The sequence below is a fragment of the Misgurnus anguillicaudatus genome, chromosome 2 (genome assembly GCF_027580225.2).
Source record: "Misgurnus anguillicaudatus chromosome 2, ASM2758022v2, whole genome shotgun sequence".
Lineage (NCBI taxonomy): Eukaryota > Metazoa > Chordata > Actinopteri > Cypriniformes > Cobitidae > Misgurnus > Misgurnus anguillicaudatus.
In genome coordinates, this window is record NC_073338.2 from 45,301,752 (window position 1) to 45,321,575 (window position 19,824).

The window sequence follows — 19,824 nt, forward strand, 5'->3', positions numbered from 1 at the left end:
ATACTTTGTAGATTTATCAGTATTGTAGCACATGAAACGAGAAAACAACGCGTTGTAAGAAAAAAAGACCGCTTTTGGAATGTACTCATCATGGTTGAAAACACAGTTCTGGATCTACACGTGGTAATCGGTGAGTAAATAACGCGATATTTGTCAACTCTTTCAGAGGTTATGTGCTAATATGCTGTCATAGTGAGATTTAGATGTTATCAGGGCTCGGAGAAAATCGCTTTGTTACTTTCGTTCTTCAACTCTCCCACACTTACTGGTTTTGCACTGAAGTCCAGCTTTTGTTGTTTGGGTGGATGAACTCTTCTCTCTCTATTGTACGTTGTTTACGTTTGTGTCGCTTACACGTGACCTGAATTGTCCTCGTGCTGAAAACGTGACTTGTCGCACACCTGACTTCACTTCCCGAGACGCAAGAAGAAATATACAAGAAAATATATATTTTACTAAGGAAAATTTCAAAAATAGTAATGCACAGTGACTTGGATAAGTAACTTTAATCTGATTACTGGTTTGGAAATATTAACGCGTTAGATGATTACTCGTTACTAAAAAAAGTGGTAAAATTAGAGTAACGCGTTACTAAGTAACGCGTTACCGGCATCACTGCATGTGACCTATAACGTAGTAGACTTGTTAGAGTTAATGTGGAACCACAAGAACCGACAGGAGGACGACATCACAATAACACAAGAGCGACTCAAAATCAGACTTCTCCATATGATTTCTGGAATTGCTCTTACGGTACTTTGATGTCGAACAAACCTAATAACAGGCATTAAAACGTATGCGTTTGTATGACGGACAGGTGCACTAACACCTGATTGCATCAGTAACTTGACAACTCTACTACTGTACGGTCTCTGTCAGTGTTACAGCGATAAACACCTTTGTTTTCTCCCGCATTGACTACTGTAATGCTCTACTAGCAGGTGTATCAAAAAAATACTCTAAATAAGTTACGGTACGTTCAAAATTTGGCTGCGAGAATCCTGACAAGGACGAGATCGAGGGAACATATCACTTCTATTTTGGAGTCTTTACATTGGCTCCCTGTTAGCTTTCGTGTAGATTTTAAAGTTCTTATGCTCACTTATAAGGCTCTCCATGGCCAAGCACCTCACTATCTATCAGAACTCTTAAAAGTCTACACACCAGGGCGCGCACTCTGCTCTTCTGATTTAGATCTTCTTGCTGTCCCTCCTACACGCATGTGTTCTATGGGTGATAGGGCTTTTTCCACCTATGCCCCAAAATTGTGTCTATTTGTGGCGGCCAGTGTTGATTCTGTGACAGATAAATCAATGTATGGGAAACACTGAATTATTCCATAGATTCCAGTTCTGCATGCTTACCATCAGTAATTGTTGTTTGGAGGATCTCAGAGATCTAATAGATGTATTTATGCTCACGAGTTCACAGAGATAAATAGGAGCTGAACCAGTCAGAGCTTTAAAAACAAAAAGTACGATTTTAAAATCAATTCTATAACGGGCCCAGCAGCCAATGCAAGGAGAGCAGTACAGTGTTGATATGATCAAACTTCCGAGTACCAGTCAAAAATCTGGCAGCTGCATTTTCGACCATCTGAAGTCGATTTATATTAGATTGACTTATTCCAATATAAAGGGAATTACAATAATCCAGCCGAGATGACACATATGGATGGATCACCCTCTCAAACTCTGGAAAAGTAAAAAAGCTCTTGGCTTTAGCTTACAATCTTAGTTGAAAAAAAACCAACTAGATTTAACTACAAAGTTTATCTATTTGTCAAATTTGAGTGAGGAATCGAATATGACACCCACATTTTTTGTAGAGGGTCTTTCATAGCAGACCAATTCTCCCAAATCATAATCAAAGGTGCCTGAAGGCTCAAAAACCATGACCTCTGTTTTGCTTTCATTGAGGTGCAGAAAATTTGAAGAAAACCAAGACTTAATATCAGCCAGACATGCAACTAATGATCTTTAAGCTGTTTTGTCATTATGCTTCAAGGGCAAATAAATTTGGGTGTTATCAGCATAAAAATGAAATGACAGCTTATGCTTGGTAAAAATAGACCCCAAAGGAAGCATATATAATGAGAACAAAACAGAAGCCAAAATGGAGCATTGAGGAACTCCAAACATCAAGGCACAGCATCACGACAAACATCACGACAAACAGAAAAAGTCCTATCTTCAAGGTATGATTTAAACCAGTCCAGAGCACGACCTTTGATGCTCACATATTGTTCTTGGCGTGAAATAAGGATTTTGTGGTCGATGGTATCGAAAGCAGCGCTTAAATTTAAAAGTAGAAGTATCCTTGAGTCCCCACTGAGTCTAAAGATAACAAAATATCGTTTAAAACTTTTAAAAGTGCAGACTTAGTACTGTGATGCTTCCTGAATCCCGATTGAAATTTTTCAAAAATATTATTTGACTCTAAAAAGCTCTGCAATTGTTATAAAACAACCTTTTCTACGGCTTTAGAAATGAAAGCTAAATTTAAGATAGGTCTATAACTTGATAAGGATAGAAAATTGGATTAAAAATTGCATGTTTAAAATGTTTTGGAACAGTTGCTGTCAGAAGATACTTATTCATTATAGCTAAAATACTTGGTCCGACAACATCAAAGACCTGAAGAAAAAAAACGAGTTGGAACAATATCAAGTGGGCATGTAGTGGGTTTCAACTGATTAAATATATCTTGAAAAAAGCTTAAAGATATTGTCTGTAATTCCTTAAAAATGTGAATACGGAGATGCGGGACAGATAGGTCATAATTTGAAGATACTATGTGCTGTCTTATGTCAACTATTTTATCTGTAAAAAAACTAAGAAAATCATCACATACTGCAGCTGAGGTATTTAAGCAAACAGCATTATTTGGATTGATAACAGAATTTAATGGAATGAAATGGAATTAAACAATGTAAGGTGTTCATCTACATTTGAATTCTAGGGACGAATCAAGGTTATACATCAAACAGGCCTCCTTAAAATAAACAGCAAAATTATCACTAGATGAAGGTTTAAAATGCCGAGTTTGCTGTGATAACTTCTTGAAATTCTTGAATTGAGTTTTTCAGAAATCTAAGTTTGGAAACTGAAATGCCATGTAAAAATACAAGGTCTAAGGTATGGCTTTGTTTGTTAGTGGGACCATTTACCACTGGAAATAAACTCCAGAGAGTCAACCAGACTAAGAAAATCTTTAGCCAGGGGTAGAGGTTAGGAGAACCTTCTGGGAATGTTCCCTGTTGGTTATTCAGGAAAGTTTTCTTAACGTAAATAGAACGTTCTCTGTTCAGATTCCGGGAACATTTCTTGTAGGTTCTATTTACGTTAAGAAAACTTTCCTGGCTAACCAGCAGGGAACATTCCCAGAAGGTTCTCCTAACCTCTACCCCTGGCTAAAGATTTTCTTAGTCTGGTTGACTCTCTGGAGTTTATTTCCAGAAATTGTTAGCTGGGGACAGCCGCTCACTGATCCCCCTATATTTTTGAAAATGCTAGACATAGTTGGACTTACCAAACAGGTTGAGCACTTATATACTGTATTGAGCAGAGAGGCTGCACAGTTTGACCAGCGGGAATCGGCCAAACATCTACCCAATGTGATCACATCTCAATCCAGTAGATGGCAGTAATGCGCAAAGATTGTAAGCTGCCAATAAAATTCACTGAAGAAAAAGAAGGAGTTCAGGGAAACTGAAACTGTTGGGCTGTTGTTTGTTTTGTCTTCTTTCTGTGAGTACATACAGTGAAATGGCAGAAGCCAGTATTTCAGTGGTTCAGGATCAGTTCATCTGTTCAATCTGTCTGGATCTACTGAAGGATCCAGTGACCATTCCCTGTGGACACAGTTACTGTATGAGCTGTATTACAGACTGCTGGGATCAAGATGATCAGAAGAGAGACTACAGCTGCCCTCAATGCAGACAGACCTTCAATACAAGACCTGTTTTAAATAAAAATGTGGTGATTACCGAGATGGTGGAGATACTGAAGAAGACAAAACTACAAGCTGCTCGTCCTGATCACTGTTATGCTGAAGCTGGAGATGTGAAGTGTGACGTCTGTACTGAGAGAAAACACAAAGCTGTCAAGTCCTGTCTGGTGTGTCTGAACTCTTACTGTCAAAATCATCTTGAACAACATGAGAATTTATTCAAAGGCAAGAGACACAACCTGATAGACGCCACTGGACGACTTCAGCAGATGATCTGCCCTCAACATGAGAAACTTTTAGAGATTTACTGTAAAACTGATCAGCTCTGTATATGTTATCTGTGTATGGTGGATGAACACAATGAACATAAAACTGTATCAGCTGCAGCAGAGAGGACTGAGAAACAGGTGAGAGATGAAAACACTGAGTGATGTTTAATGTGATCAGATCTGAGATAAACTGGTAAAAATTCACTCTAATGTACATTTTATCTGTTTAATCATTATTTCCACATCCAACAGAAAGAAATGAATGAGATGCAGAGAAAATATCAGCAGAGAATCCAGGAGAGTCAGAAGAAGCTTCAGGAGCTGAGAGATGTTGTGGAGACTCATAAGGTGAGTTTTGATCAGAAGAACAACTGCTGTCTGCTGTTTCAGATCTGTTTCAGACTCAGTTAAGACTCTCATCCAATCAGTCAGTGAGGAGTTCAGTGCTGGATGACTTTCATTGAAGTTCACTGTGTGTAACAGACTGTGTGATGTACCAGTAAGAGCTGAATGAATGCTGCTGATTCTAATGCTCCTCTCTCTGTGTGTCCTAACAGCGCTCTGCACAGACAGCAGTGGACGACACTGAGAGGATCTTTACTCAACTGATCACATCCATTGAGAGAAGACGATCTGAGGTGATACAGCTGATCAGAGATCAGGAAAAGGCTGCAGTGAGTGAAGCTGAAGGACTCTTGAAGCGACTGGAGCAGGAGATTGATGATCTGAGGAGGAGAGACGCTGAGCTGGAGCAGCTTTCACACACAGATGATCACATCCATTTCCTCCAGGTAACAGAGATCTGAAAAACACAACCGTGATCTTTAGGAAGTGAAGAGCATGTTTTACTGAGATTATATTTTCTATGAAATGTTTTAGTGTCATCAGTTTATGTTTGTGTTGTTTGTCTTTGTGTTTGTGTAGAGTTTTCAGTCTCTCTCTGTTCCTCCTGGATCTTCAGACTCACTCAGCATCACTGTCAGCTCTCTCATCTCTTTTGATGATGTAGGAAAATCTGAGTCTTATCTGAGAGAGAAACTGGAGGATTTCTGCAGAGAAGATATAAAGATATTTGATAAAGGTAAATCACTTATTTCTCTCGGACATAAAGCACACATCATGTAAAAATAATGTTATATTTAGTAGAAATAGAGAAAATATCACTCACTGATTCTGAATGAATATTTTTTCAACACAGTTACTCCTGAACCTGAGACCAGGGAGCAGTTCCTTAAATGTGAGTCTCAATCAACAAATAAACACACTGATGCTGATAAAGACATGAACAGTGATAATCTGCATTTCAGTCATTTTAAACTCCTCTATAAAGATACTCTTGAATCAAACTGAATGTGCAAAATAAACAGAAAATAAATAACTGTGCTCGCCCACAATGAAACATAACTGTGATATCAAATAGCAGTTCATAAGTCTTATGTTTCTGATATGGCATTAACATTTCATAATCTATTACGTTTTTATATAAACAAAAATTCTCTACACTTAAATGATAACAAAATATATTTTAAAGTGTACAACTACAGAACAGAGAGACTTTGAAAATGTTCACACATTCACAAACCTTTTTACACACACACGGCATTAAGATGAATATAACAGTAAAACAATCAGATTAGATTCTGTCTATAAATGATCTCTGTTCAGTCTTTAAAACTAAAATAAATAAGACTTGAAGTTTTATTTCAATTATTGAAATGTACAATTTTAAATTCAAATGATGTTTTTGATTTGTGTCCATCAGATTATCATCACTTCACTGCAGATCCAAACACAGCATTTAAACATCTCCATCTGTCTGAGGGGAACAGAGTGATTACTAAAACTGACACAGTCCAGCCGTATCCTGATCATCCAGACAGATTTGATGATTATCTTCAGGTGTTGTGTAGTGAGAGTGTGAGTGGACGCTGTTACTGGGAGGTTGAGTGGAGTGGTCGTGTGAATATATCAGTGTCATATAAGAGCATCAGCAGGAAGGGACGGGGTCATGAGTGTGTGTTTGGATATAATGATCAGTCCTGGAGATTGCGCTGCTCTGGCTCCAGTTGTTCATTCTGGCACAATGACATTGAGACTGAACTCCCTGTAGTGTCCAGATCTTCTAGAATAGGAGTTTATGTGGATCACAGTTCAGGATCTCTGTCCTTCTACAGCGTCTCTGACACAATGACCCTCATCCACAAAGTCAACACCACATTCACTAAACCTCTCTATCCTGGGTTTTATGTTTATCTTGGATCAGTGAAACTGTGTGATCTAACAATATAGATGATACAGAGAGTCTACAATGATATTGTTATATAAATTGAACTTAAAGGAACAGTATGTAGGATTGTGGCTAAAACTGGTACTGCAATTATATAGCTGGTGGCCAGTACACAAAATGACAACATAAACATCAGTTGAGGGCTGCAACTCCACTTTTTAAATGACAATATCCTGGCCAGACCATTGTTGTCAGTGATAAAAGTATTTGAAATGAAAATGATTTCTTAATGTCTAGTGACATATCAGGGCCATTTTATAATTAATTGATATACATTTCTTACATACTGTTCCTTTAATAGTGAACAGAAATCTTCACACTGCATCTAGTAATGATTGTAAAGTATACAGGACTATAAAGTCATCAATGACTATAACAGCACAAACAGCATCTCAGTTAAGTTAGTTAAAGGAACACGCCCACATTTTGGGAATTTAGCTTATTCACCATATCCCCCAGAGTTAGATAAGTCCATACATACCTCTCTCATCTCCGTGCGTGCTGTAACTCTGTCTGACGCAGCCCCCGCTAGCTTAGCTTAGCACAAAGACTGGAAATGCATGGCTCCAGCTAGTATACTGCTCCCAATAAGTGACAAAATAACGCGATCGTTTTCCTATTTGTGTGTTGTGGTTTGTGTGGTCAAACCGTGTGCGGGTGGCAGGGTGATATGAGACACAGCGATCTTTTGGCAGTGTGCATGCTGGGAGCTGTGTTCTCTGGGGACGGGGCACTGCCGCATGGGTGGAGTGATCTGCTCGCAGCACACGAGAAGCCCCTGGTGAGGAGCAGAGAGTTCGGTCAGAATTGTGCGAATCGCTCCGCCCATGCGGCGGTGCTTCGTCTTCAGAGAGTGTAGTTCTCAGTATGTATACTGTTGGGGGTTCGCTGTGTCTCATATCACCTTGTTGTTTGTGCACGGTTTGACTATACAAATCACAACACATAAATAGGAAAATGATCGCGTTATTTTGTCACTTATTGGGAGCAGTATACTAGCTGGAGCCATGCATTTCCAGTCTTTGTGCTAAGCTAAGCTAGCGGGGGCTGCGTCAGACAGAGTTACAGCACGCACGGAGATGAGAGAGGTATGTATGGACTTATCTAACTCTGGGGGATACGGTGAATAAGCTAAATTCCCAAAATGTGGGCGTGTTCCTTTAAGAGTTAAGAGGTTTGTCAGACTCTTATAAATAATGGCATTCGATACGTCAAGATTTAGGTAGAGTTAACTGGTTCATTAAACCAAATTATTAAGGACACTTGATGCGCCAATGCTTCAATGTAAGTCTGAATGAATTCAAACATCAAAATATATTAGCCAGGTAAGGAGATCATAATTCAAAAGCCAATTAACAATCCAAATCAAACACGAAGCATAAATCAATAAACAGATATAATCATATGAAGCATTGCATACAATACTCTGTAACAGTGTAGGAGATCTGGCTAGAGATTCCTCATGTAAATAAAAATACATGATGCACACAACATCACGGGGGTTAATTTCTAAATATAGAAGATCCCCTGAACCCCAAACTTTCCTTAAAGGGCCATTTCACCTGTAGAAACATTAATCTTTATTGAAAGTGGTTCATAGTTGTAGTCGAAATGTAACATAAATTTAGAATTTTGTGCCTATTTGTCCGAGAAACGACAGAATGTGACTGTCAGGCACATTTGTATGGAAAACTACAACTCCCACAATGCACAGCTCTGCAAGCCACTCCCATTAATCGGAACACTGCTCAAATATGCTATTCTGTACATAAATGCCAAGTTAGTAGGCCTATAACAAAAAACATAGAAATACTCACTTTATAGTCAGATGCCCGTTTATCCTTGCAGGCTTTGGCTGTCGCTTCCAGTTTAGGATTTTAGGATTAGAAAATATGTATCCAGGACGCTGCTTCCATATACGGTACGAAGCTTGGGTAGGAGCAAGCTTCATTCAGTTTCTGATATATTTTTGAGAGGGCTTGGCCAAACATGTACATTGGCAAAAAAAGAAAATGCAGCATCCTGCACACAAATGCGTCCACCGCACAATGGCCCTCATTTATCATTCTTGCTTAGAAACGACCCTATATGCTGGCATAAGATTATTGTACACTCCTCTCACCGCCTGATTTATGAAGCTGTGCGTACCTTTGAAATTCAGGTGTACGCAATATCTGCCCTTCATAAATGCCGCGGCTGAAAACGATCGTCATTAGAATAACACGCCCATATAAATTCAAGTCTCCGCCTCCCCCACGCCCTCATTTTACGACAATGACACACGGAAGACGGCAAAGAAGAGAAACCGGGGAAGTGGAAAGAAACCACATTGTTTTATTTGGGAGTTTAAAGCGTGGGATTAAAGATACATTAATAACTGCATGACAATTTGTAATATTGTTCTTCTTATTATTATTATTATGATTTTTGTTATTAATGACGCTTATTGTTATTTAGAAGAAGAATGTCGTTATTATTATTATTATTATTTGCTGTTGCATACATCTACATTCTATGTCTGCTTAATGGTTCGGTTAAGTTTTTTTTTATATATTTTAAAATGTTGTAGTAACTTCTGTAGTGTGTTGTTCTGTATTTGCATACAGTTGTTTGTTAGCTAAGATCCAGTTTGATACGGAGCCCCGGATATAATTCAAATTAACAATTTGTTTCCACGACACCCACATGTTTTACTAGGTTAATTCAAAATTTGAAGTAATAATAATTACGAAATATTTTAATAATTTATTAAAAGGAACAAACTGTTGAATATTGGCAACGAATTCTAAATTTATGGCCATACTTTAGACTAAATAAGAAAAAGAATTGTTAATTTCTGTCCATAATGTAGCATAAAAGATAATTCGTGGCCATGATTTTGTCCGCATGTCCTCATCGGATTCACGGCTCCATTCAACTCAAGCATCTTACTTTACCTATTCATGTATTTATTTATCATCGAATGGTATGTAACTAACTAGATTACCTTTTGATGCATTACCATGTTTTCGTAGCACATCCTTGTGCTTTCTGGCAATGTGCACTCCCTTTCAATTTCTTCTCCCTGCTCAATCTTAACTTTGATTTTTAATTAACATTTATGTATAAGGCTTAAATTCCATACCTTATTGCAAGACGTTTTCACAGTTTCTCGAACTAGCAAATTATCAAGTGCGTTCTGGGTTGAGCGAGCGGTGCTGACTGTATTGATCGAGCGGGCGGAATTTTCGGAAAGGCGCTCTGATGGTAATATTACCGCACCGCTGCGCTCCTGCTATACGCTCACATGCTCTTGCCTAATGTCAGGTAAAGCGGACAGGTTCGCAACTGAAGGAATACATATGCCTATAAATCAAATGCTTTGATAAAGTCACACAAAGTATACATTGAAGTCCATGTTGCACAAAAATAAACACTAAAATTTATAATTACTATGTTGTTGTTTTTTTACAGTGGGTCATAATATATCATATGTTTTAGTTTGTCAGTGCGTTTTGTGGTGTTAGGAATTGTTTGTGCATTTCCGCACTAACTCAAAACGTGCGTACACCACCTCCTGAGCTCCGTAGGATTTGAGCGTGCCGTACGCCAACGTCCATATTGATAAATCTCAAAGTCACCATGGTTTTGGGTGTACGCCGGGTGTACGCTGGAAATTTGGTGTACGCACTTTTGATAAATGAGGGCCACTATGTATACTTCACAGACGTACTAGCTCAGCGCTTGTGCTTGTAAGCAGAAACACGCTGAAACACGCGCAAAGTACCTCCCTTGCCTGGCACCATTCACCAAACAAAAGTCCATATCCTGATCTGATGCGGAAATGTTATAGCCTAGAGCAGCGGTTCCCAAACTTTTTTCCTGCGTACCCCCTTCTATGTCCCAGGCGAGGTTGGCGCGCCCCCAAACCCCACAAAAAAAAAAAACGCAACAAAGCTTTGTTTTCTCGCCATAAAGACTCTTTACGTCTGGCTGGTGCAACCGGCACCTGGTTATTTGCTGTTGCTCCATCTGCCTCAGCTCTTTGCTGTATTGTGGCTCATAAAGGTGCAATGAACAGTGGATTAGAGCATCACGCTTGAGAAATCACCCTCTTCTATATCATATCGATTAACTTCCGCTATTATTGTAACATGAAGTCTGGCTCGCTCCACAACGTCTGTTAGCTTAGCTTAGCATAAAGATGGCAGCTGATTGTTTTTTCGTCTGTGTTTGTATATTTTCGTAAGTCCCACCCACTTATCTGTAATAGGTATGTAGCGTGAGTGGGTCCCACCCATATCCCCCACCTTCGAAAAATGAGGAAAGGAAAGATACAGCAGTTCCTTCTTTCAATGACACAAAATGACGATTTTTACATCATTGAAAGAAGGAAGTGCAACACTTAAATCTGTATTTCTCCCATCTCAGGGGAAACTGAGTGAATGATGCACGACCATTCAAAAACATGACTGGGGTTCTAACGAAAGCTTAATGCAAATAGGTGAAGTGTCCCTTTAACTATCCAGAGGGAACAAAGCATTGAAATAATGATATGAATTTGGTGGTGATTGGGTCTTGTTAACTTGAAACAGATTTGAGTAATCTTGGTGAGTTGTGACTCTTCTGTCTCCACACAGTGGGTTGGTTGTATTGGAGGTGGATGTGAACTCTTTGAGAAAGATTTCAGATGTTGATTCAACAGGACTTCAATGTTTTTAGAAAATGGTTCCCTCTGGATTCAGCCATTTGGAGGCTGTTTACAGCTACATTTAGTTAGGATTTGACATCATCCTTACAGTGCTATCAATATAATGATCATGGCTTTGATTGAAGGAAATTCTTGAGCTGAAGATAAATACTGTGATATACAATGAGGGTATGGTGATGAAGGCTCTTCTATAATTTATATTGCTGTGTTGCCCCCTTTTGACAATCTACAACAAACATCCCACCTATGACACTTTGACCCTGATTCACACAGACAAGACTTCAGCAAACTCCTGACTAAGTCATTTCAGCCATTGTTTTTTGTCATACTGCACACCAGGCTCCTGTTTTTTTCTGATACACATTTAAACTAAAAGCTTTAATGTCATCATTTAACTCTCTGTGTGTAAACCAGGCTATGCCTTTTAAACAATATGGTAGCCTATGTTTGTTTTAATGCATTCATTTTAAATGTTGTTTGATCAATTATCTATTGTTTAAACGTGTCTTTACTTTTTTCTATTTCAAATGTTAATTGTATGTGTAAATATCTCACCACTCATACTGGCTTAAATGCTAAATCAATTATGACACACATCAAAAGGATTTAATCTGTTATTTTCCTAAGGAATTATTTAACCCCAAAAAATAATTCATAAATGAAGGCAGAGCATTTTCACAATGTTATTCAGACTGTGACATTCTGTGTGAGACTGCCATCTAGTGGACTTGTTTATTATGACAGACACACCTGTTTACACACCTTTCATAAACACAACCAGGAAATACTTGAGTTCAGGGAAACTGAAACTGTTGGGCTGTTGAGTGTTTCGTATTTCTGAGAGTACATGCTGTAAAATGGCAGAATCCAGTATTTCAGTGGTTCAGGATCAGTTCATCTGTTCAATCTGTCTGGATCTACTGAAGGATCCAGTGACCATTCCCTGTGGACACAGTTACTGTATGAGCTGTATTACAGACTGCTGGGATCAAGACGATCAGAAGAGAGACTACAGCTGCCCTCAGTGCAGACACACCTTCAATACAAGACCTGATTTAAATAAAAACACCATGTTGGCTGAAGTTGTGGAGATACTGAAGAAGACAAAACTACAAGCTGCTCGTCCTGATCACTGTTATGCTGAAGCTGGAGATGTGAAGTGTGACGTCTGTACTGAGAGAAAACACAAAGCTGTCAAGTCCTGTCTGGTGTGTCTGAACTCTTACTGTCAAAATCATTTTAAACTTCATGAAGAACTTCACTCAGGAAAGAGACACAAAGTGACAGACGCCACTGGACGACTTCAGCAGATGATCTGCCCTCAACATGAGAAACTTTTAGAGATTTACTGTAAAACTGATCAGCTCTGTATATGTTATCTGTGTATGGTGGATGAACACAATGAACATAAGACTGTATCAGCTGCAGCAGAGAGGACTGAGAAACAGGTAAGAGATGAAAACACTGAGTGATGTGTTAATGTGATCAGATCTGAGTTTAACTATTAAAAATCACTCTAATGTACATTTTATCTGTTTAATTATTATTTCCACATCCAACAGAAAGAACTGAAGAAGACACAGAGAAAATACCGTCAGAGAATCCAGGAGAATCAGAAGAAGCTTCAGGAGCTGAGAGATGCTGTGGAGACTCATAAGGTGAGTTTTGATCAGAAGAACAACTGCTGTCTGCTGTTTCAGATCTGTTTCAGACTCAGTTAAGACTCTCATCCAATCAGTCAGTGAGGAGTTCAGTGCTGGATGACTTTCACTGAAGTTGACTGTGTGTAACAGACTGTGTGATGTACCAGTAAGAGCTGAATGAATGCTGCTGATTCTAATGCTCCTCTCTCTGTGTGTCCTAACAGCGCTCTGCACAGACAGCAGTGGACGACACTGAGAGGATCTTTACTCAACTGATCACATCCATTGAGAGAAGACGATCTGAGGTGACACAGCTGATCAGAGATCAGGAAAAGACTGCAGTGAGTGAAGCTGAAGGACTCTTGAAGCGACTGGAGCAGGAGATTGATGATCTGAAGAGGAGAGACGCTGAGCTGGAGCAGCTTTCACACACAGATGATCACATCCATTTCCTCCAGGTAACAGAGATCTGAAAAACACAACAGTGACGAGCATGTTTTACCGAGATTATATTTTCTATGAAATGTTTCAGTGTCATCAGTTTATGTTTGTGTTGTTTGTCTTTGTGTTTGTGTAGAGTTTTCAGTCTCTCTCTGTTCCTCCTGGATCTTCAGACTCACTCAGCATCACTGTCAGCTCTCTCATCTCTTTTGATGATGTAGGAAAATCTGTGTCTCATCTGAGAGAGAAACTGGAGGATTTCTGTAGAGAAGAGATAGAGAAGATATATGATAAAGGTAAAGCACTTATTTCTCTCACATCATGTAAAAAATATATATTTTGTAGAAATGGAGAGAATATCACTCACTGATTCTGAATGAATATTTTTTCAACATAGTTACTCCTGAACCTGAGACCAGGGAGCAGTTCCTAAAATGTGAGTCTTAACAATCAAACACACTGATGGTGATAAAGACATGAACCGTGAAAATATACATTTCAGTCATTTTAAACTCCTCTATAATGATACTCATGAATCAAACTGAATGTGCAGAATAAACAGAAAATAAACAACTGCGTTGGCCCACAATGAGATCAAATAGCAGTTCACAAATCAAGTTTCATAAGCCATTAAGTTTTTCTATAAACAAAGATTCTTAACACTTAAATTGAATTATAACAAAATATATTTTAAAGTGTACACTTACAGAACAGAGGGACACACATTCACAAACCTTTTACACACACAAGATTATGATGAATATAACAGTAAAACAATCAGATTAGATTCTGTCTATACTGAAAAAGATTTCTGTTCACTTCTTAACAAATTGACAGTCCTCAAAAACTATTGAAATGTACAATTTTAAATTCAAATGATGTTTTTGATTTGTCTCCATCAGATTATCATCACTTCACTGCAGATCCAAACACAGCATTTAAACATCTCTGTCTGTCTGAGGGGAACAGAGTGATTACTTACACTGACACAGTCCAGCCGTATCCTGATCATCCAGACAGATTTGATCTTTGGTCTCAGGTGTTGTGTAGTGAGAGTGTGAGTGGACGCTGTTACTGGGAGGTTGAGTGGAGTAGTTGGGTGGATATATCAGTGTCATATAAGAGCATCAAGAGAAAAGGAGGTAATGAGTGTTTATTTGGACGTAATGATCAGTCCTGGAGTTTGTTCTGCTATGACTCCAGTTGTTCATTCTTTCACAATAACATTAAGACTAAACTCCCAGTAGTGTCCAGATCTTCTAGAATAGGAGTTTATGTGGATCACAGTGCAGGATCTCTGTCCTTCTACAGCGTCTCTGACACAATGACCCTCATCCACAGAGTCAACACCACATTCACTAAACCTCTCTATCCTGGGTTTTACGTGTCTGGATCGGTAAAACTGTGTGATCTAACAATATAGATGATACAGAGAGTCTACAATTATATTGTTATATACATTGAACTCAATAGTGAATAGAAATCTTCAGACTGCATCATCTAGTAATGATTGTAAAGTATACAGGACTATAAAGTCATCAATGACTATAACAGCACAAACAGCATCTTACTGTGTATAAGTTTTTACATGCAGGACTGCGTTACATTCTGTGACCCCACTGTGTACATTTATTGTGCAAATGTTTATTATAAATTTACAGGGATTTACTTAAAATACTTAATACTACAGCAAGTACTGTATATTAGCTCGAGTAAAGTATGAATGTTTTTCTTACAGCACTTTATTAGGGCCCGAGCACCGAGGAGCAGGCCAGAATGGCCTGCACCGTGGGTGCAAAGCCCTATTGTTTTTGCTCCGTTTATTATTATTTTTCTTCTTCTTCTTCTTCTTCTTCTTCTTCTTCTTCTTTAGGGCCCGAGCACCGAGGAGCAGGCCAGAATTGCCTGCACCGTAGGTGCAAAGCCCTATTGTTTTTGCTCAGATTCTTCTGCTTTTTCTTCTCCGAAATGAATCGCATTTTTGAGGGCCTAAACATACTCGAAAACTCATGAAAATTTACACACGTGTCAGAAGTGACGAAAATTTACATGTGGTATAGGTGTCAGAAGTGGGCGTGTAGAAATGGCTCGATAGCGCCACCTGCAAAATTTCAAAAGAACAACCCTCCCGCTACGAAAAACGTACAGATACGAAATTTGGTAGGATCATCTATCACCCCAAGACCTACAAAAAAGTCCCTTGGAACCAGGCTCTAAAACCCACAGGAAGTCGGCCATTTTAAATTTTCACTGTGATTTCTGTGCAAATTTTGGCATTTCCAGGCTTTGTACTTTAACAAACTCCTCCTAGAGATTTAATCCAATCATCACCATATTTGGTCATTATTATCTCAAGGCCTTTGCGATGTTAAATTGCGAAGCTTTTGACTTTTCGTTGGAGGGCGTGTCCGTGGCGGCCTGACAAATTTCAGCATTTTCGCCATGAAACAGGATGTTGTTCTAACTCAGGCATACAATGTTCAATCTGTCCCACACTTCACATGTCTGATAAGAGTCCTGATCTGAACACATTTCCATGCCAAAATTCAGCTTCAGTCATAGCGCCACCTAGAGGCAGCAGGAAATGCCATGTTTTACGCCATGATTTACTGCTCTTAGAGATTTAATCAAACCATCATCATATTTGGTCAGACTGATCTTAAGCCCTTTGCGATGATAAATTGCAAAGATCTTGACTTTTCGTTGAAGGGCGTGTCCGTGGCGGCCTGGCAAAGTATGATGTTTCGCAATGAAACATGAAGTTGTAATTCCGGCATACATTGTCCGATCTGCCCCCGACTTCACACATTTGATAAGGGTCCTGGCCTGAACACATCAACATGGCATAATTCAGTAATGGTCATAGCGCCACCTAGAGGCAGCAGGAAATACCATGTTTTACGCTGTGACTTACTGCTCTTAGATATTTAACCATATCAACATCATATTTCACCAGTGTAATCTCAAGACCTTGTGTGATGATAAAAAGCAACGACCTTGACTTTTCATTAAAGAGCAACTTGAAAGTTAAACCACCCATTCACTCAAAGTACAGAAAAATACTGTAGGAAATAGATTTAAAAAAATATATTTTTCTAAATGCACTAATTAGGCTTCTGGGGTCATTTTTGTAAGAAAATTTTAGACCCGCCTCTAAAAACCGCCAAACCGGAAGTGACATCACGAGAGGCGCACGCTGGATCGCAATGACAGTTCTTCGGACGCTGTCGCTGAGGAACGAGTAAATGTTTATTCATACTCGTATGGCGAACTACAGCCATACAATTATGAGTTTGCTATGCAGCCAAGAGTGCAGGGACTGGTCAGGATTAAACAGAACGGTCAGAGGAGACAAATTGAAGTGTTATGTGAGGAGAAAAGGACAGATTTGTGGGTGAGATCAGTGATCTGGCGAGATGTAATACTGTGCTCAGATCACAAGATTTTACAGATTATTAACATATATCATGCAATAGCAAAGATAGTATTGATACTGTATGTCTTTTTAATGCTTATAAGTTATGTTAATATCCATCCACACTTACGTTAGGTGAAACAGATGTTGCTCATCACCGCAGGAGAGGTGAGCTGTCTGAACCCATATGTGCAGGCCAGTAGAAATGAGTATGTTTATGGCAGAGATTATTTATTACTAATTTATTTAATATCCATGTATAAATGAACAGTAAACTAAAGATTTGAATGTTAAAACAATCTTAATAAATTTGTTTTTAAACAATCTTAATGAATTTGTTTTAATTACAAGTTGCCTATAGGTCATGACTAAGTCACAATTTCTGCTGGCACTAGTCAATATTCAAATTAACAATATTAATAGTTTTTCCCATCTCCAGACAATACCACTAAATACAGCATAGGCAAGTTATCCGCTGGGCGTCTAAGGAACTCTGTGCAGGCGCCCTTACCTACATGTGTCAGCCATTCAAGAACAGGTTCCAGAGGAAGGAGGACTTTATAAATGGTTTGAATACCCCCATTTTGTGACAATCAATAAACAATAATCACAAATTGTCTTACCGTATAAAAACTGGTTTATGAAGTTTAGATCAGATATATACCAAGTAGATCTGCATTTGTAATTCGATTTAGTTTTATTTATGTAGCACCGAAAAAAAGATATACAATCTGACCCATTTAAAAACATTTAACAATTTTTCAGTATCTTTCCCATCATATGTGCAGGGTATTATAATAATGTTTGAAGTGTGTTAAATTGTGAATTATGTGATTAATAGATCCCAACAGCTTCATCCTTGTTGATCCTCTGGATGGATCTGGAGAGGGGAGCAGGTGTAGTGGAAGACAGGACAGTGCTGCATTCTCGTAGAGCCTGTGGTGACCTGGAGTATTCCAGAACAGAATATTTAAATAGATTACATTTATTTGTCCCTGTTAACAGTGTACACCAAAGTAATACAGTTCTGATAAAAAATGTATAGTCAAAGTGGTTTTGGTGATGAGTCAGCTTTATATTATTTTTTGAAAGCAATATACAATGCTATTGTTCAAACATTTACAATCTTTTAACAAAAAACAACCGCTTACTGCAAATCTTTCATTCTGCCACGCCTTCACGATGGTAGAAATTGTGTACATGGTGGAAGAAGGTGCTGACAAGATGCTCTGAAGCCCAAACAGCTTTAACATCTTGATGATCTGGGTCAGTGTCGGCCGGTGACTTCTTTTTCGAGGGCGCACGTTGCGAAGATGGTCACATGCATTGAGCTTGTCATATGTGTGGCTCGTCATTTCAAAATATGTGTTCAGCACGTCATGTAAACTTATGTGCATCACACGTGATGTCAAAATCTGCTGCACACGCATGTAAAGGGTTTATGATAAATGATATGCTCACGTTTGCCTGATACTCACTTAATCTCCTGTGTAATTACAGTTTAGTGTCAAGTTAGTGTCTTGCGAGTATTTTGTGAACATGAGTGCTTCTTTTATCATAAACCCTTTCAATGCGTGTGCAGCAGGCACGTATTGTGACAAGAGGCATGATGCACATGGTTCACACACGTCACAACAAACACACATTTGGAATTCACGTCCGTCACTGGTCACCAAAAATGCTGATACATGCATGCTGCACAGACCTAAGAGATGTATATAAAAAGCAGAAAATTACTATACCGTAGCATATAAAACAAAAAATACAGGTTATGGTACAACAGACATCAGCTGGCTTTAGCAAACAATGAACTTGCCAACAGCCCTGAATAAAAAGAAAAACATTACTTTTGACTTTGACAGACATGAATAAGTCTTACTTGTGTGAACAGGATGAGATTCTTGCAGTGGTTTCCATAACACATCGCCAGGTTCGTCCATGACAACAGAGGATGATTCATCATACTAAGCAACTTCATCTGTAGCTGGACAACTAGAATTAAAACAGATTCACCTTTATATAATTGTATAACAGCATGTCACTTCTTAGGTACATACATGAAAACACCACATGACAAAAAACGAATTACGAATTAGCTATGCAAACAAAGTAAATAAGATGTAACTCGATTTGATGGTTATACTATTTGCAATCTAAGCTTATCAGTTAGTTGATTTCCATATTTATAAGAAACTTGAATGAAATCATTATGTTAAATGATTTGGTAGTAGCAAATGTTTAAAAAACAAGACTTACTGTGCATAGTTCACGTTATCTTCGAGCTGCATCTCAGACGGACCGTGATCGATTCATGTTTTCTCGCGGCGGCAAAACCACAGGCCTCACGTGGTTCTTGCTTCGGCATCCAATGTTTAACTCCATCATATTGCCGGGATGATAATCCTCCGATCTAACGTGAACGCTATACACACCACCGCGTTTTTCTGAAGCACATGCTGAACTGAAGTCGCGTCTCTCGTCTCTTTCCTCATGCTGCGCTAAACACACCCAGACACGGAAGATAGCGCGGTCTTTATTCTTCAAAAGAAACCTGTGGACTCATTGTCCTGACAGGCTGGAGTTTGAAAAACCTCCACTAACACAATTATTAACCATGACGATGCTAAATTGAAACTACGGAGAATCACATCAATTTGCGACTGCTTTTGCTGAAAACAACCGCAGCACTGCCAATGTAGAGCCTGTCAGGCGAGCGCCTCTGACTACGTAATATGACGCGTCGTTGAAAAAAACAGGGATTTTGAGAGCGGTCTTAGAAAATTTCAGCTTTTTTACTAAATTTATGCGCTTAGAGTTTTGTAAATGTTTTTTGCTTTCGCATTTAATTTTCATATGGTACTTTCATACAAGGTTATATATTTATCTCACAAAAAAATGTAACCTTAAAGTTGCACTTTAAAGGGCGTGTCCATGGCGGCCTCGCAATGTATCGCTAAATGAATCGCATTTTGACAGGCTAAACAAGCTCAAAAAGTCATTAAACGTTGCACACACGTCAGAAGTGGCGAAAATTTACATGTGGCATAGGCGCCAGAAGTGGGCGTGTAGAAATGGCTCGATAGCGCCACCTGCAAAATTTCAAGAGAACAGCCCCGCCGCTGCGAAAA

The 19,824-nt window shown here is 38.8% G+C and overlaps 2 protein-coding genes and 1 long non-coding RNA gene across 3 annotated transcripts; 2 read left to right on the forward strand and 1 right to left on the reverse strand.

The window, feature by feature from the left end:
* The first annotated feature begins 3,595 nt into the window (after positions 1-3,595).
* On the forward strand, positions 3,596-6,910 carry LOC141350723 (E3 ubiquitin/ISG15 ligase TRIM25-like). Its single transcript, XM_073856514.1, has 6 exons — positions 3,596-4,358; positions 4,473-4,568; positions 4,778-5,011; positions 5,145-5,301; positions 5,419-5,457; positions 5,983-6,910. Exons 1-6 carry the CDS (start codon positions 3,768-3,770, stop codon positions 6,507-6,509), a joined length of 1,644 nt encoding a protein of 547 aa, XP_073712615.1. The 5' UTR covers positions 3,596-3,767; the 3' UTR covers positions 6,510-6,910.
* Positions 6,911-12,038: 5,128 nt separating this feature from the next.
* Positions 12,039-15,061, forward strand: LOC129443096 (E3 ubiquitin/ISG15 ligase TRIM25). Its single transcript, XM_073856515.1, has 6 exons — positions 12,039-12,645; positions 12,760-12,855; positions 13,065-13,298; positions 13,418-13,577; positions 13,679-13,717; positions 14,184-15,061. Exons 1-6 carry the CDS (start codon positions 12,055-12,057, stop codon positions 14,702-14,704), a joined length of 1,641 nt encoding a protein of 546 aa, XP_073712616.1. The 5' UTR covers positions 12,039-12,054; the 3' UTR covers positions 14,705-15,061.
* Positions 15,062-17,504: 2,443 nt separating this feature from the next.
* On the reverse strand, positions 17,505-19,618 carry LOC141350768 (uncharacterized). The gene is made up of 4 exons (XR_012358899.1): positions 18,953-19,618; positions 18,576-18,688; positions 17,848-18,401; positions 17,505-17,642 (listed from the first exon to the last, which is right to left on the reverse strand). It is a non-coding gene; the product is annotated as an uncharacterized lncRNA (long non-coding RNA).
* Between the last annotated feature and the right edge of the window lie 206 nt (positions 19,619-19,824).

Bases quoted from the DNA above. Each gene is read 5' to 3' on its own strand.
- LOC141350723 (XM_073856514.1), top strand. From the start codon at position 3,768: ATGGCAGAAGCCAGTATTTCAGTGGTTCAGGATCAGTTCATCTGTTCA. The intron at 4,569-4,777 runs GTGAGTTTTGAT...GTGTCCTAACAG, and splicing joins ATGTTGTGGAGACTCATAAG to CGCTCTGCACAGACAGCAGT. The intron at 5,302-5,418 runs GTAAATCACTTA...TTTTCAACACAG, and splicing joins TATAAAGATATTTGATAAAG to TTACTCCTGAACCTGAGACC.
- LOC129443096 (XM_073856515.1), top strand. From the start codon at position 12,055: ATGGCAGAATCCAGTATTTCAGTGGTTCAGGATCAGTTCATCTGTTCA. The intron at 13,578-13,678 runs GTAAAGCACTTA...TTTTCAACATAG, and splicing joins AGAGAAGATATATGATAAAG to TTACTCCTGAACCTGAGACC. The intron at 13,718-14,183 runs GTGAGTCTTAAC...TGTCTCCATCAG, and splicing joins CAGGGAGCAGTTCCTAAAAT to ATTATCATCACTTCACTGCA.